This window comes from Pongo abelii, chromosome 23 (genome assembly GCF_028885655.2).
Source record: "Pongo abelii isolate AG06213 chromosome 23, NHGRI_mPonAbe1-v2.0_pri, whole genome shotgun sequence".
NCBI lineage: Eukaryota > Metazoa > Chordata > Mammalia > Primates > Hominidae > Pongo > Pongo abelii.
Genome location: NC_085929.1, coordinates 44,398,090 through 44,422,414, shown reverse-complemented (window position 1 = coordinate 44,422,414; position 24,325 = coordinate 44,398,090). Strand labels below are relative to the sequence as shown.

Genomic DNA, 24,325 nt, shown 5'->3' with positions numbered 1-24,325 from the left:
GTTCAAATGATTCTCCTGCCTCAGCCTTCTGCGTAGATGGGATTACAGGCTCGCACCACCACACCCAGCTCATTTTTTAAATTTTTAGTAGACATGAGGTTTCACCATGTGGCCAGGCTGGTCTTGAACTCCTGATCTCAAATTCAGCCTCCCAAAGTGCTGGGATTACAGGTATGAGCCACTGCACCTGGCCTCTTTTTCTTTTTCCTGAGACAGGGTCTTGCTCTGTTGCCCAGGCTGGAGGGCAGTAGGCTTTCTTAATAACAGAAATGAAAAATTTAAAAAGGCCGGGCATGGTGGCTCATGCCTGTAATCCCAACACTTTGGGAAGCTGAGGCAGGCTGGATCACTTGAGGCCAGGAGCTGGAGACCACCCTGGCCAACATGGTGAAACCCCATCTCTACCAAAAATACAAAAATTAGCTGGGTGTGGTGGCACACACCTGTAATTCCAGCTATGCGGGAGGCTGAGGAGGGAGACTCGCTTGAACCCAGGAAGCAGAGGTTGCAGTGAGCCGAGATCACATCACTGCACTCCAGCATGGGCAACAGCGCAAGACTCCGTCTCAAAATAAATAAAGAAATAAAAATTTTTAAAAAAGTAAACTCTCGATTCAGTTCCTAAGCTCTGTCCTGAGCCAACAAACCCCTCTTCTCTCAGATCTCTCACCTCCTCAAATTTGTGGATCTGACGGATGAAGAAATCCCCATAACGCCTGGCGACCTTGGTGTCTGCGATGTGGATCATGTCCTGTGGGGGAAAGCACAGTCAGGGAAGAGCAGCCAGGTGGAGGAGCAGGACCATCTAACCCAGGAGCCCCCATGGACTTGCAAGTGATAATGATGGTGAGTGTTAGATGTAAAGGTGGAGAAAAGACCACTGGAAAAACACCACCAGTTAACAGTAACTCACTCTTTCTAGAGAGTTTTTCTTTTCTTTTCTTTCTTTTTTTTTTTTTTTGAGATGGAGTTTTGCTCTTGTCGCCCAGGCCAGAGTACAATGGCACAATCTCAGCTCACTGCAACCTCTGCCTCCAGGGTTCAAGCAACTCTCTTGCCTCAGCTTCCCAAGTAGCTGGGATTACAGGCACCCACCATCTTGCCTGGTTAATTTTTGTATTTTTAGTAGAGATGAGGTTTCACCATGTTAGTCAGGCTGGTCTCGAACTCCTGATCTCAGGTGATCCACTTGCCTCAGCTTCCCAAAGTGCTGGGATTACAGGCGTGAGCCAACGTGCCCGGCCAAGTTTATATATATATTTTTAATCAATTCATTTGCACTTTTATTTTCTAGACTTTTTTTTTGTCTTTTATTTTCTAGTCTTTTTTTTTTTTTTTATGGAGTCTTGCTCTGTTGCTTAGGCTGAAGTACAGTGGTGCAGTCTCGGCTCACTGTAAGCTCCGCCTCCCGGGTTCACGCCATTCTCCTGCCTCAGCCTCCTGAGTAGCTGGGACTACAGGCACGCGCCACCATGCCTGGCTAATTTTTTTTGTACGTTTTTAGTAGAGACGGGGTTTCACCATGTTAGCCAGGATGGTCTCGATCTCCTGACCTCGTGATCTGCCCGTCTTGGCCTCCCAAAGTGCTGGGATTACAGGCGTGAGCTACCGCACCCGGCCTAGTCTTTTTTATTTTGGGAATAAAGATGTTTATGCTGGCTGGGCATGGTGACTCACGCCTGTAATCCCAGCGCTTTGGGAGGTTGGGAGTTCAAGACCAGCCTGACCAACACGGTGAAACCCCATCTCCACTAAAAATTAGCTGGACATAGTGGTGGGCACCTGTAATCCCAGGAGGGAGAGGTTGCAGTGAGCCGAGACTGCGTCACTGCACTCCAGCTTGGGTGACAGAGTAAGACTCCATCTCAAAAAAAAAAAAAGTTTATGCTCCTACACTGTTGATAAAACTGCAAATTAGTCCAATCTTTAAATTTTGTTTTTAGCTGAAAATATTTTGAACACCATTTTACTTTAAAATTTTCTATATCCTCTAGGTTAAGACCTAAGAACGTTCTAAATCTCTGATAGGATTTCTTTCAAGTTAAGAACGAAGAGTCAAAAAAGAAAAAAAAAGAAGCACTTTGCCAAAGACAAACCTGAACCAGCAACAGAGGAATAACAGTAAAACATGCTATTAAATAATAACCAAATAGCCAATTCTTAAGAGAAATGTTTTGTTAAACCACCCAGATTAGTTGAGAATAGCTAGGCTGGTAATTAAGAGGTGACAGAGGGATGCAGGAGGCTACTATAATTGCCAAAGAACGTATATATGTCAGGTATTGAGAAAAAACTAGGCCAGGCATGGTGGCTCACGCCTGTAATCCCAGCACTTTGGGAGGCAGAGGTGGGCAGACTACCCGAGCCCAGGAGTTTGTGTTTGAGACCAGGCTGGGCAACATGGTAAAACCCCATCTCTACAAAAAATACAAAAATTAGCAAGATGTGGTGGTGCACTCCTGTAGTCCCAGCTACTTGGGAGGCTGAGATACGAGGATCACCTGAGCCCCCAGGAGTTGAGGCTGCAGTGAGCTGTGATTTGGCCACTGCACTCTAGCCTGGACAACTGGAGGAGTAAGATGCTATCTAAAAAAAAAAAAAGAAAGAAAGAAAGAAAAAGGCCTGACATGATCCTGGCAAGGGAGAAAGTTTTCTTTATTTTTATTTATTTATATATTTATTTATTTTTAGAGGCAGGGTCTCACTTTGTTACCCAGGCTGGATTGCAGTGGTTAAGATCTTAGGTCACTGCAGCCTCAAACACCTGGGCTCAAGTCATCCTCCTGCCTCAGCCTCCTAAGGCAGGGGCTATAAGGGACTCTCTCCCATAGCTGGGACTACAAGTACATGCTACCAAGCCTGGCTCAGTTTTCTTTGATTTATAAAAGCATGATTTAAAACAACATTGGAAAACTTCCAATAACAATGACGTGTTATTACTTTTGGCAAATCTGTTTGTATCAGGCTAGCTGACTTACGGCAAAAACCAAGTCTTCCAGAAGCCATAAAAATGAAATGAGAGTATTTATTTTAAAGCAAGATGAACTTTCAAAAACAAACTACCCAAACTGACATAGAAATTCCACAACTAAGATATATATCTGAAAATTAAAAACATATGTTCACACAATAACTTCTAGATGAATATTCACAGCAGCATTATTCATAAGCCAAAAAGTGAAAAAAGGAACAAAAAACCCCCCAAAACCCAAAACCCCAAATGTCCAACAACAAATGGATAAACAAAATGCGGTACATTAATACATGGGATATTATTCAGCTATAAAAGGAATGTACTGACACGTGCTATAACATGGATGAAACTTGAAGACATGCTCAGTGAAAGAACCCAAACACAAAAGCCCATATATTACATGATTCCATTTATCTGAAATGTCAAATGCAGAGAGACCAAAAGCAGATTAGTGGTTTGCCAGGGGATGGCAGAAAGGGGGAACTGGGGAACTGCGAGTGACTGCTAGTGGGTAGGGAGTTTCTTTTTGCGGGGACAGAAATGTTTTGGAATTAGACAGTGGAGATGGTTGCAAAACACTGTGAACATACTAATAACCACTGAACTGTTCATTCATTCATTCATTCTATTTATTTATGGAGACAGGGTCTCACTCTGTCACCCAGGCTGGAGTGCAGTGGCGTGATCTTGGCTCACTGCAACCTCCACCTCCTAGGCTAAAGCGATTCTTGTGCCTCAGCCTCCCAAGTAGCTGGGATTACAGGCATGCACCCCCACACTCAGCTAATTTGTGTATTTTTAGTACAGATGGGGTTTCACCATGTTGGCCAAGCTGGTCTTGAACTCCTGGTCTCAAGTGATCTGCCAGCCTTGGCCTCCCAAAGTGCTGGGATTATAGGTGTAAAGCATCACACCTGGCCGAATTGCACACTTTAAAATGGTGAAGTTTATATCCTGCAATTTTTTTTTTTTGAGACAGAGTCTCGCTCTCTCGCCCAGGCTGGAGTGCAGTGGCGCGAGCTCTGCTCACTGCAAGCTCCGCTTCCCGAGTTCACACCATTCTTCTGCCTCAGCCTCCCGAGTAGCTGGGACCACAGGCGCCCACCACCATGCCCGGCTAATTTTTTGTATTTTTAGTAGAGACGCGGTTTCATCGTGTTAGCCAGGATGATCTTGATCTCCTGACCTCGTGATCTGCCTGCCTCAGCCTCCCAAAGTGCTGGGATCATGCAAGTTTTTTTGTTTTTTTGTCTTTTTTTTGAGATGGAGTTTCACTCTTATTGCCCAAGCTGGAATGCAATGGCACGATCTTGGCTCACTGCAACCTCCACCTCCCGGGTTCAAGCAATTCTCCTGCCTCAGCCTCCCGAGTAGCTGAGATTACAGGCATGCGCCGCCACGTCCGGCTAATTTTGTATTTTTAGTAGAGACAGGGTTTCTTTATGTTGGTCAGGCTGGTCTTGATCTCCTGACCTTAAGTGATCCGCCCACCTTGGCCTCCCAAAGTGTTGGGATTACAGGCGTGAGCCACCATGACCGGCCTTTTTTTTATTTATTTATTTTTTTGAAGTGGAGTCTCGTTCTGTTGCCCAGGCTGGAGTGCAGTCGTGTGATCTTGGCTTACTGCAACCTCCGCCTCCTAGATTCAAACGATTCTCCTGCCTCAGCCTCCCAAGTAGCTGGGACTACAGGCACCCGCCACCACGCCCAGCTAATTTTTGTATTTTTAGTAGAGACGGGGTTCACCATGTTGGCCAGGACGGTCTTGATCTCCTGATCTCGTGTTCCACCTACCTCAGCCTCCCAAAGTGCTGGGATTACAAGCATGAACCAACGCGCCTGGTTTATCATGCAAATTATGTATCAAAATTATGTTTTTTTCTTTTTTTGAGACAGAGTCTCACTCCGTCACCCAGGCTGGAGTACAGTGGCACAATCTCGGCTCACTGCAGCTTCTGCTTCCCAGGTTCAGGCGATTCTCGTGCCTTAGCCTCCCGAGTAGCTGGGATTACAGGCACGCACCACCATGCCTGGCTAATTTTTTTTGTATTTTTAGTAGAGACGGGGTTTCACCATGTTGCACAGGCAGGTCTTGAACTCCTGACTTCTGGTGATCTACCGGCCTTGGCCTCCCAAAGTGACAGGATTACAGGTGTGAGCCACTGCACTCAGCCTAAAATTATCTATTTTTAAGAACTGCTCAAAAAGTGCTATTTCCAACAATACATTTAGACCAAAATGCTTTTTCTCTTTTTTTCGAGACACAGTCTCGTCTCTGTCACAAAGGCTGGAATGCAGTGGCTTGATCTCAGCTCACTGCAACCTGTCTCCTGGGCTCAAGTGATTCTCCTGTCTCAGCCTCCCAAGTTGCTGGGATTACAGGCATGTGCCACCATGCCTGGCTAATTTTTATATTTTTAGTAGAGACAGGGTTTCACCATGTTGGCCAGGCTGGTCTCGAACTCCTGACCTCAGGTGATCCACCCGCCTTGGCCTCCCAAAGTGCTGGGATTACAGGCGTGAGCCATCGTGCCCAGCATGCTTTTTCTCTTTTTAAAAAGTAGAGACAGGGTCTTGGTTTGTTGCCCAGGCTGGTCTTGAACTCCTGGGCTCAAGCAATTCTCCTGCCTCGTCCTTCCAGAGTATTGGGATTATAGCTATAAGCCACTGTACCTGGCCCAAAATGCTTTCAAAAACAACTAAAATTGCAGGATATTAGAAAAAAATTTCCTCACAGCCTCAAAGAGCTGACAAGATAGTAACAGAACATTTTGGGAAAAAAGAAATCATTCTAAGAAAAGCACAGAAGACCCCCCTCTGCCCTATGGACATTTGCTGATCTTAGAAAACCTGGGCTGACGGCCGGGTGCGGTGGCTCATGTCTGTAATCCCAGCACTTTGGGAGGCCGAGGTGGGCAGATCACCTGAGGGCAGGAGTTGGAGACCAGCCTGACCAAGATGGAGAAACCCCGTCTCTACCAAAAATACAAAATTAGCTGGGTATGGTGGCACATCCCCGTAGATCCCAGCTACTCGGGAGGCTGAGGCAGGAGAATCGCTTGAACCTGGGAGGCAGAGGTTCCAGTGAGCCGAGATTGTGCCATTGCACTCCAGCCTGTGCAACAAGAGCAAGAGTCAGTCTGGAAAAAAAAAAAAAGAAAAGAAAACAATTCTTTTAAAAACCTCATCAGCGCCTGTAGTCCCAGCTAATCAGGAGGCTGAGACAGAAGGATTGCTTGAACCCAGGAGGCGGAGGCTGCAGTGAGCCAAGATCACATCACTTCACTACAGCCTGAGTGATAACAATGAGACTCTGTCTCTAAATAAATAAATAAATAAAAATGAAAATCTCATCAGACATTAACATCTCCAGCTTGAACTTAAAAGTGCCAGTGAAAACTAACACTGTTGTTCAACCCACCTCCCCTCCTGAGAGGAAGCTACTGCTATGTTGCTTGTGTATCCTTCTGGAAAGAACTTGAGGCATACATAGGCATATATAAATGTATTACTAGCCACTCTGTAAAAACCTTACTTGTATTTTTTGTAATATACAAATCATCCAAATGTTAATCAATGGGAGAATGGATAAACTGCAGTACAATAACAACAGTAGATGCTGGACTATCACAGAACAATAAGCATGAAGGAATCACTGCTACACACAATGGACGGTGACTCACTCAATTATAACGTTGAGCAAAAGAAGCCAGACTTAAAGAGTACATACTGTGTAATTCCATTATATAAAGTTCACAAACAGGCAGCACTAATCCAAGATGTTAGACATCAGGACAGGACAGGACAGGACAGGCGCAGTGGCTCACACCTGTAATCCTAGCGTTTTGGGAGGCCAAGGTAGGAGGATCACTTGAAACTATCCTGGGCAACAAAGTGAGACCCTTTCTCTATAAAGTAAAAACTTAAAATCGGCTCGGAACAGTGGCACATATCGGAGTTCGAGACCAGGCTGGGCAACATGGCCAAACCCCATCTCCACTAAAAATACCAAAAATTAGCCAGTCGTGGTGACGTGCACCTGTAATCCCAGCTACTTGGGAGGATGAGGTAGGACAATCACCTGAGCCCAGGAAGTTGAGGCTGCTGTGAGCTGAGATCATACCACTGCACTCCAGCCTGGGCAACCAGAGTGAGACCTTGTCTTAAAAAAAAAAAAAAAAAAGCTGGACGCAGTGGCTCACACCTGTAATCTCAGCACTTTGGTAAGCCGAGGTGGGTGGATCACAAGGTCAGGAGATCAAGACTATCCTGGCTAACACAGTGAAACCCCGTCTCTACTAAAAAATACAAAAAATTAGCCGGGTGTGGTGGCGGGTGTCTGAGGCCGAGGCAGGCGGATCACGAGGTCAGGAGTTGGAGACCAGTCTGGTCAACATAGTAAAACCCTGTCTCTACTAAAAATACAGAAAATATTATCTGGGTGTGGTGGTGTGAGCCTGTAATCCCAGCTACTCAGGAGGCTGAGGCAAGAGAATCGCATGAACCTGGGAGGCGGAGGTTGCAGTGAGCCAAGATCGTGCCACTGCACTCCAGCCTGGACAACAGAATGACACTCCGTCTCAAAAAAAGAAAAGCTTTGTACAGTGGCAGTATGGCCAATGAAGGTTATGTGAGGTGTGATTATTGCTAACTAAAAATAAAAAAATAAAAAAGGCAGCAGGACAATGGCTTCCCACTTGTGAAGTACTCCAACAGTATACAAAGCACCATCCCCCTTTCTCCAACCTCATCTACACAGCCTCCTTTCTCAGGCCACTTGGGCATACTACAGCTGTCCCTTAAACTTATTGGCCTCACTCCTCTTCGGGGCCTTTGCTCTAACTGTTCCTCTGCCTGGAAGGCTCTTCCTCCAGACATCTGGTGAGCTATTTTTTTTTTTTTGAGACGGAGTCTCACTCTGTTGCCAGGCTAGAGTGCAGTGCCGCAATCTCAGCTCACTGCAACCTCTGCCTCCTGGGTTCAAGTGATTCTCCTGCCTCAGCCTCCTGGGTAGCTGGGACTACAGGCATGCGCCACCATGCCCAGCTAATTTATTTTTAGTAGAGATGGGGTTTCACCACGTTGGCTAGGATGGTCTTGATCTCTTGACCTCATGATCCGTCCACCTTGGCCTCCCAAAGTGCTGGGATTACAGGCATGAGCCACCGTGTCCGGCCTTTGGTGAGCTATTAAGAACTCTCCACCAGGTGGATCGCTTGAGGTCAGGAGTTTGAGACTAGCCTGGCCAACATGGCAAAACCCTGTCTCTACTAAAAATACAAAAATTAGCCAGGTGTGCTGGCGGCCTCTTATAATCCCAGCTACTCAGGAGGATGAGGCAGGAGAATTGCTTGAACCTGGGAGGCGGAGGTTGCAGTGAGCCGAGACTGCACCACTGCACTCTAGCCTGGGCAACAGACCAAGACTGTCAAAAACAAAAAACAAAAAAAAACCAAAAACACTACTCCCCTCACTTCCTTCAAGTCTTAGCTTAGCTTAAACTTCACTTTCTCAACAAAGCCTGTCTGAACACCGTATTTAACACTGCACCCTGTGCCTCCCACCACCTCTGCCTTCCTTTACTCTGCAGTGCTTGGCAACCTCTTACTACATAGTTTGTTTAATTATAACATCTATTGTTGGCTGAGCACGGTGGCTCATGCCTGTAATCCCAGCACTTTGGGAGGCCAAGGCTGGCGGATCACCTGAGGTCGGGAGTTTGACACCAGCCTGACCAACATGGAGAAACCCCATTTCTACTAAAAATACAAAATTAGCTGGGCATGGTGGTGCATGCCGGTAATCCCAGCTACTCAGGAGGCTGAGGAAGGAAAATGGCTTGAACCTGGGAGGCGGAGGTTGCGGTGAGCCGAGATCGTGCCATCACATTCCAGCCTGGGCAACGAGAGCGAAATTCCATCTCAAAAAACAAAAACAAAACAAAAAAAAACCCATCTATTGTTTATCTCTTGTGGTTTTTTTTTTGTAAATAGAGAAAAGGTCTCACTACGTTGCTCAGGCTGGTCTTGAACTCCTGGGCTAGAGAGATCCTCCCACCCCGGCCTCCCCTAAAGTACTAGTATTACCGGCATGAGCCACCGCGCCTGGCACCTTGTGGCAGCACCAGAAGGGCAGGAACCTTTGATTCTGTTCCCCGGTATACTTCATGTGCCCACAATAGTGAATGAAAGATAGTGAACACTTAATACAAGACCCCAAGCCCAGGGGACAGACATACCTTATCAATGTAGAAGTCAACCTCTGAGGCTGACTGAAATTCACCATCCAGGGCTGAGATGCCGCTGGTCCACACCAGGTTCTTCATCTTGTGTTTGAAGACAAGAAGCTGGATCCGGAACTCCTGCTCTGTGAGGTCCAGGAAGCCGGCCAGCTTGGCCACAGGCATGGTGGTGTAGAGCTTGAGGAAGCTGCGGATGGTTGAAAGCTGGGCCTGCTGCTGTACTTCATCGGAAAACACCTTCAGCTGCTGTAGGAAGGGCTCTTTGTGGTAGTTGGGGTGCACATTATCATAGTTGGGCACTACAGGCGACAGGAACTTGGGGCAGGAGTAACTGAAAAGTTCTTCATAGACTTGTGGGTCACCTTTCTGCATGCGCAGCATCTTGTCCCCATATTTCTCCCGCAGCTGGAGGTGAATGCTCTCATCGATACGCATGGGGTACATCGTGAGGGCAATGGCCAGCAGCGCATGCATCTGCTCATTCTGCTTGTTAATCTGGGGATGGGGTGGAGAGTGGTACCAGGTCAAATGAGACGGACTTCCTGAGGTCCCCACTGCCAACTGGCCTCACCATTCTCTGCACAGATATTTGACTTACCCAGTTGTCTCATACCAGCCATTGAACTTCCCCAACATCTCTTCCAATCCTCCCTCTAGATCTACTTAACTTCCATCCTAGCTCCAGATCCTCCTTAGCCATCTTCTGGATTCCTTACTGGCACCTCTGTCTTAGCCTCTCCAGTTTGTCCCACACATCACTAGCAGGTCAATCGTTTTACACCAGTTAGGATCGAGTTACCCAAAAGCTTTGATGCAACCTCAATGATGATAGAATATAGACTAAATAGTAATGTGCCGTGCAACGTTTCAGTCAACAACAGGCCATGGGCCACATATAGGATGGTGATCCTACAAGATTATAATCCTGTATTTTTACTGTATCTTTTCTGTTTAGATACACAAATACCTTTGTGTTACAACTGCCTATGGTATTCAGTACAGTAATATGTTCTAGAAGTTTGTAGCCAAGGAGCCACAGGCTATACCATGTAGCCTGGGTATGTAGTAGGTTATCCCATCTAGGTTTGTGTAAGTACATTCTATGATGTTCACACAACAAAATCACCAAACAATGCATTTCTCAGAATGTATCTGCAGCATCAAATGACACAGGACTCTACTTTACCTGGGTTAATGAAGGTTCTCAGAATCTAATAACCCAATTCCTACTACCTAGTTGCCCTCCAGCCGAAACGGTTTATTGTGCTGCTGCGTCACCACACTCTCAAGTCTCAACCACTTTGCTCATCATATTCTCTGCCTAGGAAGCTCCTCCCAATTCTATGCATGCCTTGAACCCATCCTCCTTCCCACCAATATCCACACCTTATATTAAAACACTTAGAACCCAGAGAACACTCAGCATATTGATGCTGAATAAATAAATGTAGGCACTGCTGGAGAATATAATTGAAACAAAAGATATTATCATCGTCCTTATCATCAAGATGTTAATGATCTGAGGTAACAGGCATCACAACAGAAACTCTTAGAGTACGCTAGCCATTAAAAGATCATTTTGGCTGGGCGTGGTGGCTCACGCCTGTAATCCCAGCACTTTGGGAGGCCGAGGTGGATGGATCACCTGAGGTCAGGAGTTCGAGATCAGCCTGGCCAAATGGTGAAACCTCATCTCTACTAAAAATACAAAAATTAGCTGGACGTGGTGGCACGCGTCTGTAGCCCCAGCTACTCAGGAGGCTAAGGCTGGAGAATCACTTGAACCCAGGAAGTGGAGGCTGCAGTCAGCTGAGATCGCACTATACTACAGCCTGGGTGACAGAGACTTCGTCTCAAACAAACAAAAAAAATACTAGCCGGTGTTGTTGTGTGCGCCTTTAGGCCCAGCTATTGGGAAGGCTGAGGTAGGATGATCGCCTGATCCCAGGAGGTTGAGGCTGACGTGAGCTGTGACTGCATCACTGCACTCCAGCTGGGTGATCTATTAGTAGGTGCAATCATAGAGTGCTCTACAGTCTTGAACTCCTGGCTTAAAAGTGCAATATTTTAGATGGTGTTTACCAAGAATGGTTGGCATAGGTGCCAAGGAGCCCCCTGATTAGAAAGGCCATTGGTGGCAGGCAGAGTCCCCCTTACCATCTCATACTTGTACGTGGTCCTCTGGAACATGCTCTTGGTCCTCTGGATGTAAAGGAGGATGTTGGCGAAGACCCGGATGGCATCCTGGTAGCGACGCATCATCAAATATGCAAACCCAACATAATAGTATGTGGTGACCTGGCACTCTGGCACACGGGAATACATACTCTGTAGAAGGAGGTGGAACAAACATCCATGAGTGTCAATTCATCCTAGATAGAACCAGAGATAGAAACACCAAGAGTTTTCCCCGCAGAGGCCCTCAACTATCCAGAGGAAGCTCTGGAGTCCCAGAGTTTGAGAGCGGATATTCCTATTCATCAATTAAGTTGTATGTTTTGAGGAATCCATTTTCTTAGCTGTAAACAAGAAGGTTCTGGATCAGGTAATCCCCAAAATCTCCTTCAGCTCTAAAATGCTATACATCTCAGTTTTGTTATTTTTCCTTGCTTTTTCAATTAAGTCCTTTTGGATAGGGAAGACAGAAACACATACATGCACATGAGCCAAACACCAAATAAAAAGTATCTGTAATATTTTTCTGTGGTTAGGAAGAACACAACAGCTAACCATGTATCAATGAACATACCATCTTAGAATTACATCTTTACTTAATTCTTTTTTTTTTTTTTTTTTTCTGGGACGGAGTCTTGTTCTGTTGCCCAGGCTGGAGTGCAATGGCATGATCTCGGCTCACTGCAACCTCTGCCTCCCAGGTTCAAGTGATTCTCCTACCTCAGCCTCCTGAGTAGCTGGGATTACAAGTGCCCACCACCACACCCAGCTAGTTTTTTTTTTTTTTTTTTTTTTTGGATTTTTAGCAGAGACAGGGCTTCACCATGTTGGCCAGGCTGGTCTCGAACTCCTGACCTCAAGTAATCCACCTGCCTCAGCCTCCCAAAGTGCTGGGATTACAGGTGTGAGCCAATGCGTCTGGCCTTCTCAATCCTTTGGCAAAATGTGAAGAGTAAAGAGCTGCCATGGGCCAGGCATGGTGGCTCACACCTGTAATCCCAGCACTTTGGGAGGCCAAGGTGGGTGGATCATGAGGTCAGGAGATCAAGACCATCCTGGCCAACACTGTGAAACCCCAACTCTACTAAAATACAAAAAAAAAAAAAAAAAAAAAATTAGCAGGGCATGGTGGCGCATGCCTGTAGTCCCAGCTACTCAGGAGGCTGAGGCAGGGTAATCGCTTGAACCCAGGAGACGGAGGTTGCAGTGAGCTGAGATCGCGCCACTGCACTGCAGTCTGGCGACAGAGCAAGCTGCCATGATCATTCCATTTTGAAAACAGAATAAAAAACTGTCGTTAACTACCAAAATCGTCCAGGTCCAGCTTTTTACCACAGCTGTTTGCCCAGTTTTAGTCTCAACTTTCAATGGCCTGAGGGAACAGTCCTCTTTCCTCTCCTGGAAATTTTTCCTAAGAGATCAGAGTGGTTCTCTAGAAATAGATATTCTGGCTCTGGCAAGAGGGGCCAGAGGCAATAGGCATCACCTTCTTGTTCAGTTCGATGTTCTCCAGCACCTTGATGGCCTGGTAGTAATCTCCTAACAGGGAGTGCAGGCGGAGAAGCCCGACCAGGCTGAAGTAACCAAGCATTTTGTAGAGGGAGTGCCGCCCATACTCCCCAGCCACACTCTCGGGGTCACCTGAAAGAGACAGACACCGTGAATACTCTGATAGGAGGCAGGTAAAGGCAGGCATACCTGACCTCTGAATGTTACTCAGTAGGCATCTCACCTACTGCCAGCCTTGAAAGCTTCCCTCAACTGGGAATAACTTCAAAGGAATACCAAGAAACAGCAAAACCAATCTTATCTAATCTTCAATTTACCAATATTTGCTTACAGGGTGGCAGTTCATTTTGCTTATTTCTTTTTGGTCCCAACACATGAAAAGGCCCCTCTCATCAGTAAAATACACCCACGAAGACCCCTCCTTTCAGAAAGCACATGAGGTCAAAACTATTTTCCTAATAACAACACTTAAGATGTTACTTGCCCTTCCCACTGAGTTGAATTTTGCATGATGCAAACACTATGTTGGGTAAAATTACTGTCAACTTAAGCATAAATCAGGCAACGACACAAAATTGTACCAGTAGTCACTGTATTGCTTCTTGCCATGCATTTGCACTAAAAGAACTAGTCCTTAGCCAGGCATGGTGGCTTAGACCTGTAATCCCAGCAACTTGAGAGGCCGAGGTGGGAGGATTTGCTTGAGCCCAGGTACCATAGCTGAATAACCAGAGTTTGTATCAGTTGTTTTTGTTTGTTTGTTTGCTTGTTTGTTGGTTTTTTGAGACAGAGATCTATGGAAGTGCTACTGCATTTTGGCCTGGGTAACAGAGAGACCCTGTTCTAAAAAAAAAGACAAAAAAAAAGAAAGAAAATCCTTTTCTCATTTTTACTTGAAAAAACAACTGATACATAGGCTGGGCACGGTGGTTCACGCCTGTAATCCCAGCACTTTGGGAGGCTGAAGTGGGCAGATCATGAGGTCAGGAGATCGAGACCATCCTGGCTAACACGGTGAAACCCTGTCTCTATTATAAAAATACAAAAAATTAGCCGGGCGTGGTGGCGGGCACCTGTAGTCCCAGCTACTCGGGAGGCTGAGGCAGAAGAATGGCATGAACCTGGGAGGCGGAGCTTGCAGTGAGCCCAGATCGCGCCACTGCACTCCAGCCTGGGCAACAAAGCAAGACTCCATCTCAAGAAAAAAAAAAAAAAAACAACTGATACACAACTGAGCACAGCTCACGCCTGTAATCCTAGCATTTTGGGAGGCCGAGGCGGGAGTATCACTTGAGGTCAGGAGTTTGAGCCCAGCTTGCCCAACATGGTGAAGCCCCGTCTCTACTAAAAATACAAAAATTAGCCGGGTGTGGTGGCGCACACCTGTAGTCCCAGCTATTGGGGAGGCTGAGGCAGGAGAATCGCTTGAACTCGGGAGGCAGAGGTTGCAGTGAGCAGAGACTGTGCCACTGCACTCAAGCCTGGGCTACAGAGCAAGACTCTGTCTCAAAAAAAAAAAAAAGGAAAAACGGGCAGACATTTTCACAAAAATGAAGTAAACCTGTCATACCTCAAAGAAAAGAACTGACAGTGTTTGCTACCTATAAAACGATTCAAAGGTTGGGCACAGTGGCTCACACATGAAATCCCATGAGTTCAAGATTGGCCTGGGCAACAAAGTGAGACCTTGTTTCTACTAAAAAAAAAAAAAAATCAGCCAGGTATGGTGGTGCAAACCTGCGGTCCTAGCTACTCGGGAGGCTGAGGTAGGAGGATCACTTGAGCCCAGCAGGTAGAGGATGCAGTGAGCCATGATTGTGCCACCGCACTTCAGCCTGGATGACAGAGTGAGACCCCATCTCAAAATAAATAAAAATTCAAGCTATTAAGCAAAAATGGAATTTTGTAAAATTCGTATCTGCCACTACAAGCTCTATAGCTTACAAATAAATGCTTACCTGATGTCAGTGGCAAAAGTAACAAATCTGACTTTTTAAAAAAATGTAATAAAATCTGTCAACATTTGGAAGATCTTTATAACTCAGAGAACCGATATTTTTTTTAGAAATCACAAATGGCCAGGCGCAGTGGCTCATGCATGTAACCCCAGCACTTTGGAAGGCCGAGGCAGGCAGATCACTTGAGCTCGGGAGTTCAAGAGCAGCCTGGCCAACATGGTCAAACTCTGTTCTACTAAAAATACAAAAATCAGCCCGGCGTGGTGGCATGTGCCTGTAATCCTTCCTTTCTATATCCCTGGAGGCTGAGACAGGAGAATCGCTTGAACCCCGGAGGCAGAGGTTGCAGTGAACTGAGATCATGACAGTGCACTCTGCCTGAGCAACAGAGCAGATTCTGTCTCAGGAAAAAAAGTCACACATGGATGTAAGGAACTCTTTCAAATTACAGAAGTGACCAGTAACGTTAACAAAAGAAAAATTCACCAATACAGTTTCAGATTCCTCACTGCACCTAATCTGTATGAAACTACCACTGGTTACTTCAAAGTAGTACAGGGTGAGTATACTTCTATAAATGCTTGTGACCAGAAGTGTTTTGGATTTTGCAATTTTAAATATCTGTATATGCCTAATGAGATATCTTTTTTTTTTTTCCCGAGACGGAGTCTCGCTCTGTCACCAAGACTGGAGTGCAGTGGTGCGATCTCGGCTCACTGCAACCTCTGCCTCCCTGGTTCAAACGATTCTCTTGCCTCAGCCTCACAAGTAGATGGGATTACAGGTGCCCACCACCAGGCCCAGCTAATTTTTTGTATTTTTAGTAGAGATGAGGTTTCACCATGTTGGCCAGGATGGTCTTCGAACTCCTGACCTCAGGTGATCTGCGCGCCTCGACCTCCCAAAATGCTAAGATTATAGGCGTGAGCCATGGCACCCGGCCCTAATGAGGTATCTTAAGGATAGGATCCAAATCTAAATATAAAATTCATTTATTTTTCATACATGTCTTATACACACAGCCTGAAAGTAACTTTATTATAATCTTTTAAATACTTTTGTGCATGAGACGAAGTTCTGACTGCAACTGGTCACTTGAGGTCAGGTATAGAATTTTCTACTTACGGCGTCATGTTGGTGCTCAAAAAGTCAGATTTTGGAGCATTTCAGATTTCAAATTTTCAAATCAGGAATATTCAACCCATACATACTACTACATGGTGTAGTATCAAAGAAAATCTTCTCCAATAATCTTGGCACTTTTGGGAGGCCAAGGCAGGATTGCTTGAGCCCAGGAGTCCAAGACCAGACTGGGTGACACAGTGACACCCTGTCTCAAAAACAAATGACAAAAAACTCCTTCCTTTCTATATCTGTGTGAAGCCAGATTTTCCTTCTTTTTTTTCAGACCAGTTCTCGCTCTGTGGCCCAGGCTAGAGTACAATGGTGTGATCTCAGTTCACCGCAATCTTTGCTTCCTGGGCTCAAGCAATCCTCCCATCTCAGCCTCCTGAGTAGCTGGGACTACAAGGGCACCCCACCCACCATGCTCAGCCAATTTAAACATTTTTTTTGAGACAAAGTCTCACTATATTGCCCAGGCTGGTCTCAAACTCCTGGGCTCAAGCGATTCTTCTGCCTAAGCCTCCCAAAGTGCTGGGATTACAGGTGTGAGCCACAGTGCCTAGGCCAGATTTTCTTTATGTGCTTCAAACAAAAGAACACATTGCAACAGACTGAATGCAGAAGCAGAAATGAGAATCCAGCTATCTCAGCCAGACAGAGAGATCTGCAAAAATGCCACTCTTCACTGAAAAAAAACAAAACAAAACTTTTTTTTAAAATATAGATACATTTTGTGGTTCTCAATATTTTAACAGGGTAAGGTGGCTCTGACACCAACGCATGTGAGAAGTGCTTATCTAAACAAAAGCACTGGAGACACAGTAGAAGTGTTTACAAACGCAAATCTCAATGTGCTGGTTCAGTTTGTTGGCCAACGGACTCCCAAGCCCCCGAGTCCCCAGCATGAATACCCTGCTATTGTTTGTACTCAAGCACCTACAAAGAGTCAACAGACCACCACTGAAGACATGGTGACTCATCTGCTCTACTTGCAGTGATATATTCATTTGGAACAGATGGCAAGCAGCTGGAAATTCGCAGGCTGCAGCCATCGGCCTGCTGCACTCACCTCCGCTTGTGTACACCTCCAACTGTCGGTTGATGTTGGATTTGTCTACCAGGGAATGAAGGACATTGAGGACACTGTGAACATTCCAGATTTTCGGATTGGAACGAAGAAAGTCAATCTCCTCCTCTGACTTCTTGGCAGTCTTACAGCGGTACTGACTGAATGACTGAAACTGTTGAGGAAGAAAGGAAACATGCAGTAGTGGTATAAGCCCAAAGTGATCATCCATGTCCACAATGCTGAAAACGAGGCAATCAATGCTCTGGCTCTGGACGGGGCGAGGTGAGGGTGAGATGACCACTTCTCATTCTAAACCATTCTGTACACTGTTTTTCAAAGCCATCTTGACTAAACTGTGAATTTTGTTCATTACTGAATGTTACTACATAGTGAAGTAAAAATGTCTAGGATTAGAGGTAGTCTGTGGTAAAAACATCCAATCTGGAGTCAAACACAACCTAAAGTCACTTCCTGTCTCTGGGCCTCACAATGCAGTTGACCGGGCCACCGGAAACACCACAGGGCCTCTTGTACCATCTATTCAGATGCAGCTAGACCGTGGTACGCCCTGGGTTATGAGCAGTGATGTGGTAATAGGTATCTGCACGTGTGAGCCTTCCCTACCACAGCTGACCATCAGTTCCCAGACTATGTCACCTCTCTACCACTCTCAACCAGAGTTGTCTGGCCAAGCACAACGAACACAGAGAAGACAAGCCACAGGAATCTGTTTGGGACAGAAGTAGAACCTGGAAGCATGGCTGGTCTGGCTCCAGCAGTCACACAGATGGAACACAACAGACCTACCTACTCAATTTTTTTAAGTTCTCTGGTTGAATCTGGTGTGCATCAGGTTTGGAAATCACAGACCTAAAACCTAGGTCTCAGAAGATCTAAGACTGTTCTTCAACTCTTCCAGCAGGGATCAGAGGCTCACCCCTGTAATCCCAGCACTTTGGGAAGCTGAGGTGAGCTGATCACTTGGGTCCAAGAGCTCAAGACCAGCCTGGGAAACATGACAAAACCCTATCGCTATAAAAAATAAAAACAAATTAGCCAGGAATGGTGGCAGGCGCCTGTAGTCTCCGCTATTAAGGAGGCTGAGGTGGGGGCATTGCCTGAGCCCAAGAGACGGAGGCTACAGTGAGGTGAGGTTGTGCCACTGCATTCCAGTGTGAGTGACAGAGTAAAACTGTCTCAAAACACAAAAAATTTTCTTCTTCTAGACTGTGGGACAAAAAGTTGCTAATTTTATAATATAAAAACAAAGAATATGCCAGGCACGGTGGCTCACGCCTATAATCCCAGCACTTTGGGAAGCCGAGGTAGATGGATCACGAGATCAAGAGTTTGAGAACAGCTTGGCCAACATGGTGAAACGCCATCTCTACTAAAAATACAAAAACAGGCCAGGTGCGGTGGCTCACGCCTGTAATCCCAGCACCTTGGGAGGCCGATGCAGGCGGATTACCTGACGTCGGGAGTTTGACACCAGCCTGACCAACATGGAGAAACCCCATCTGTACTAAAAATACAAAATTAGCCAGGTACAGTGATACATGCCTGTAATCCCAGCTACTTGGGAAGCTGAGGCAGGTGAATCTCTTGAACCCGGGAGGCAGAGGTTGCGGTGAGCCGAGATCGCATCATTGCACTCCAGCCTGGGCAACAAGAGCAAAACTCCGTCTCAAAAAAAATCAAAAAAAAAAAAACACACCAAAACAAAAATAGCCAGGTGTGGTGGTGCGTGCCTGTAATCCCAGCTACTCCGGAGACTGAGGCAGGAGAATCGCTTGAACCTGGGAGGCAGAGGTTGCAGTAAGCTGAGATCACGCCACTGCACTCCAGCCTGGGTGACAGAGCAAGACTCCATCTCGGGGGGCAAAAAAAAAAAGAATATCCAGAATATATAAAGAATTCTCAGGCTGGGTGCGGTGGCGCTTACACCTGTTATCCAAGCACTTTGGGAGGCCGAGATGGGTGGATCACTTGAGGTCAGGAGTTTAATACCAGCCTGGCCAACATGGTGAAACCCCGTCTCTACTAAAAAAAAAAAAAAAAAAAAATTAGCAGGGCGTGGTGGTGCACACCTGTAATCCAGATACTCGGGAAGCTGAGGCAGGAAAATCACTTGAACACAGGACGTGGAGATTGCAGTGAGCAGAGATCATGCCACTGCACTCCAGCCTGGGCGAAAGAGTGAGACTCTGTCTCAAAAAATAAATAAATAAATAAAATCCTACAAAGAATTCTCATAGGCTGGGCACCGTGGCTCACGCCTGTAATCCCAGCACTTTGGGAGGCCAAGGCGGGCAGATTACGAGGTCAGAAGATCGAGACCATCCCAGCTAACACGGTGAAACCCTATCTCTACTAAAAATACAAAAAATTAGCCGGGCGTGGTGGTGGGCGCCTGTAGTCCCAGCTACTCGGGAGGCTGAGGCAGCAGAATGGCGTGAACCTGGGAGGGGAGCTTGCAGTGAGCTGAGATCGTGCCACTGCACTCCAGCCTGGGCAACAGAGCGAGACTCCGTCTCAAAAAAAAAAAAAAAAAAAAAAAAAGAATTCTCATAATGCAATTAAAAAAGCAATCAAATAGAAAACAGGCAAGTAATAGTGATGATCACTTCAAAGAAAACAAAATTGACAATTAACATGGGAAATCAGAAAAGTATGATTTTTTTTTCTTTTTCTGAGACAGAGTCTTGCTCTGTCACCCAGGCTGGGGTGCAGTGGTGCAATCTCGGCTCTCTGCAAGCTCCGCCTCCTGGGTTCATGCCATTCTCCTGCCCCAGCCTCCGGAGTACCTGGGGCTACAGGTGCCCGCCACCACGTCCGGCTAATTTTTTTGTATTTTTAGTAGAGACGAGGTTTCACCATGTTAGCCAGGATGGTCTCGATCTCCTGACCTCGTGGTCCACCTGCCTCGGCCTCCCAAAGTGCTGGGATTAACAGGCGCGAGCTGGTGGCTCATCTCTCCGTAAAAAAAAAAAAAAAAAAAAAAAACCTACACCTCAGTAAGCTAACTTTAAAAAACTTAAAAAGCAAGTATCGTTCAATCCACAATTCTACTTCTAGGTAGTAATCCCTAAAAATATGCCTGTGTACAACATATACATGGATATTCACTGATTCACTGCCTGTAATTGTGGAAACTGACAACCCAAACGTTCATCATCAGAGGCATGGTATATCCATATCACGCACACTGCAGCAAAAGAGCAAGTCAGGTCTATGAAAATATGGTTTAAGTGTGTTAACAAGTCACACTAGGCCGGGCGCGGTGGCTCACACCTATAATCCCAGCACTTTGGGAGGCTGAGGCAGGCGGATCACGAGGTCTGGAGATCGAGACCATCCTGGCTAACACGGTGAAACCCCGTCTCTACTAAAAATACAAAAAATTAGCCGGGCGTGGTGGTGGGCACCTGTAGTCCCAGCTACTCAGGAGGCTGAGGCAGGAGAATGGAGTGAACCCAGGAGGTGGTGCTTGCAGAGAGCCGAGATTGCGCCACTGCACTCCAGCCTGGGCAACAGAGTGAGACTCTGTCTCAAAAAAACAAAAAACAAAAAACAAAAAACAAGTCACACTAAATGGCACAATACAGTATGTAACCATTTTTGAAGTGATCTCTCTTTATACAGTCATGTTTATGTAAGTGCCTGAGAAATGTCAACAAGGTGCCTTTCCTTCCAGACACTAATTGATACCTCTGCAAAAGCAAGGAAGGCAGGCACTTTCACTATATCTGTAGTTTGAAAAAACAAAAACAAATTAATGAAAGAGAGTGGCGAGGAAGAGCCACCTACCCTATGTGGCATCTACCTGGACAGGAGGAAATACACCAGGCACTCACTGACCCTCACTGGACAGTCTTTGTTAGAAAGCACCGTAAGCCCCTTAACGACAACACTGGCTAAGCCCAGGGAATTATGATTATCTTAAGTGGGATAAAGAAAATCAGCACGGATGATCCTTCTTCACTTGCTCTAAGTCAAAAGGACAGCTATTCATCTATAAGTATTCCAAATAAGAGGATGACACAAGCCAAGGAGCCAGAGGGCAAACAAGGCCAGTGCGGTTTGTGGCCTTTGCTATGAAAGGCACTGAAGCCTAATCTTGAGCAGGAAGCCTCCTTCTCAAGGAGCACTATGAAGGTTTCTCAGCTCACCACTCGTAACGGTTCAGCACTTTGTATACACTACGTCTCCCTGGTTCATGGAGTTCGAATAACATCTTTATTAAGATACCAATTTATCCTGAAATAATCAGTTGGAGCTATAGACAGAGCACAAAGGGGGAAAGAATTATATTTTGTCAAATTATATATTTTATGTGTTTTTTTTTTTTTTTGAGACAGAGTCTCACTCTGTCGCCAGGCTGGAGTGCAGTGGCATGATTTTGGCTCACCGCAACTCTGCCTCCGGGTTCAAGCGATTCCCCTGCCTCAGCCTCCCGAGTACCTAGGATTACAAGCGCACACCACTACGTCCAACTGTTTTTTTTTTTTTTTTTTAGTAGAGATGGGGTTTCACCATTGTGGCCAGGATGGTCTCCATCTCCAGACCTCGTGATCTGCCCACCTAGGCCTCCCAAAGTGTTGGGATTACAGGCGTGAGCCACCACGCCCAGCCTATTTTATGTTTTGTAGTCTCTATTTCTCGAACTTCTGGACTGCAGCAATCCTACTGCCTTGGACCCCAAAAATGCTGGGATTACAGTTGTGAGCAACCTTGTAATCTGTATTTTTAAATAGAAGGACTGGGCTAAATAAGATGGAAAAGAATAATGATGACATTGAACATCATCACAATCAACAGGCAACATGTATTAATTATTCTGTGACAGGCACTATGCTAAACACTTTATAAGTAGTATCTCAGCAACATTCGCAGCAATCCGTTTTAGAGATGGAGAAACCAATGCACAGTGTGGTTAAGTAATGTGCCCACAACAGAACATGTTACCATTTTAAAATGGGCCAGTAGGCCAGGCACAGTGGCTCACACCTGTAATCCCAGCACTTTGGGAGACCGAGGAAGGCGGATCACCCGAAGTCAGGAGTTCAAGACCAGCCTGGTCAACATGGAGAAACCCCATCTCTACTAAAAATACAAAAATTAGCTAGGCATGGTGGCGGGCACCTGTAATCCCAGCTACTGGGGAGGCTGAGACAAGAGAATCGCTTGAACCCGGGAGGCAGAGGTTGCAGTGAGCCGGGATAACGCCACTGCACTCCAGCCTGGGTAACAGAGTCAGACTCCATCTCAAAAAAAAAAAAAAAAAAAAAAAGCCAGTAAACAGCAAAACCTGGACTTTTATCCCCAGGCTACACAGCTGCTGTACTTTATTTGCATTTGGCACAGTTTTCATTCTAACTTGAACAGTAATTCCTGAGGCAGGTGATATTCTCTTTGTGATGAAAATGTTCTATTGTATTCTGATCGAGCATACACTTAAGTAACCACCACCACAATCAAGATATAGATGGCTGGGCATGGTGGCTCACTTTGGGAGGCCAAGTCAAGAGGCTCACTTGAGGCCAGGAGTTCAACACCAGCATGGGCAACACAGCAAGACCCTCGTCTCTACAGTAATGTAAATATCCACGTTAAGTTGGTGCGGGCCTTGTAGTGGCAGCTACTCAGATGGCTGAGGTGGAAAAATCACTTGAACCCTGGAGTTCTAGGCTGCAGTAAGCTATTATCACACCACTGCACTCTAGCCTGAGCAACAGACTGAGACCCTGACTTTTTTTTTTTTGAGACGGAGTCTTCCACTGTTACCCAGGCTGGAGTGCAGTGGCACGATCTTGGCTCACTGCAAGCTCCGCCTCCTAGGTTCACGCCATTCTCCTGCCTCAGCCTCCCGAGTAGCTGGGACTACAAGCACCCGCCACCACACCCGGCTAATTTTTTGTACTTTCAGTAGAGACGGGGTTTCACCGTGTTAGCCAGGATGGTCTCAATCTCCTAACCTCGTGATCTGCCCGCCTCGGCCTCCCAAAGTGCTGGGATTACAGGCGTGAGCCACCGTGCCCAGCCTGACCCTGACTCTTAAAAAAAAAAAAAAGATATAGAACATTTCCATTGTGCGGGTAAAGAAAATGAGGCTCTGAGTTTAAATAGCCCATCACTGTTACAGAGCTACCAGCAGGTGGCAGCACCCAAGTTAGAATCCACTTCCACCTGGCTCCAAAGCCTGTGAAGCCTGTGTTCTTCCCACCAGACCACCTAACAAGGTCTAGTAAGAGGTCAGGAGCTGAACTTATCCGACTTCCAGCTTCCTATCTGGAGTGCTTAGGCTTCCCTGTCTCTTCAGAAAGCCAACTGAAACTAGAGTCTACTGCCATGGGGTATTTTACACTACAATGAGGCTATTTTTACACCATGCAGCTTTTTTACACAAACAATAGTAACAGCTATTCCTGGCACGGACCAGTTATTTCAAATTAGGCTGAAGCTGACCAGATACCTGGTAGATGAACTCATCGATGATATCCCAGAGCCACTGGTTGGGTAGTTCAAGGGGAGCAGGACCGTCGGCATCTGTGCAGGAGATCACAGAAAAGTGAGATTCAAAGCAATGACTCTGCCCATTCCGTAGGCTGCAGAATGCTTTGTAATTTCTCTCTTAAAAGGACCATGAATCACAAGACCTCCCCTCTTCCCACCTGCACATTAAGATCCTGCTAATAATAATAATAATAAAAAAAGCTGGAGGCCAATGCTGAACCTCATCATAATCACACACACCCCCTTGGCCAAATCTCAGACTCACTAAGAATGTAGTTGAAGAAAGACCTCCCCTCTTCCCACCTACACATTAAGATTCTGCTTAAAAAAAAAAAAAAAAAAAAGAGCTGGAGGCCAATGCTGAACCTCAGCATAACCACACACACCCCCTTGGCCAAATCTCAGACTCACTAAGAATGTAGTTGAAGAGATTGCAGTAGTTGTAATAGGATTCAAACCTCTGCTCCAAGGAAGGTCCCCCCTGTAAAGAAAACAGGAGGTATCAAGATACAGATATTTAATTTTAATGTGTTTTACCCATGGTATACTGTGACAGCTGTGAACAAACACAAGAGAATTGGTATCTATCCTCTCTTTCTTAGTATGTAAATACGCAAGTGAGAGGGAAGATAGAAAGTCCTATAGCAGCTGCAGCACTGAATACTGCAACACGTGGTTAGGTTCTACAGCAACAGACCTTAAATGACCCTCAGAGCAGGCCTGATGATCTGGCAAAGCAGAGAGAAGTGTTTCAGAAA

General features: G+C 46.0%; 1 protein-coding gene across 2 annotated transcripts in view; it reads right to left on the bottom strand.

The window, feature by feature from the left end:
• EIF3L (eukaryotic translation initiation factor 3 subunit L) overlaps positions 1–24,325 on the bottom strand; it is a 39,633-nt gene that overhangs the window by 1,111 nt on the left and 14,197 nt on the right. For both annotated transcript variants that reach the window (XM_024239869.3, XM_054543416.2), the window contains 7 exons: positions 23,979–24,048; positions 23,527–23,600; positions 17,052–17,223; positions 12,877–13,031; positions 11,373–11,543; positions 9,213–9,710; positions 671–751 (listed from right to left, as the gene is read on the bottom strand). In XM_024239869.3, coding sequence (XP_024095637.1) covers positions 671–751; positions 9,213–9,710; positions 11,373–11,543; positions 12,877–13,031; positions 17,052–17,223; positions 23,527–23,600; positions 23,979–24,048 — 1,221 coding nt within the window. The remainder of the gene's footprint in view (positions 1–670; positions 752–9,212; positions 9,711–11,372; positions 11,544–12,876; positions 13,032–17,051; positions 17,224–23,526; positions 23,601–23,978; positions 24,049–24,325) is intronic.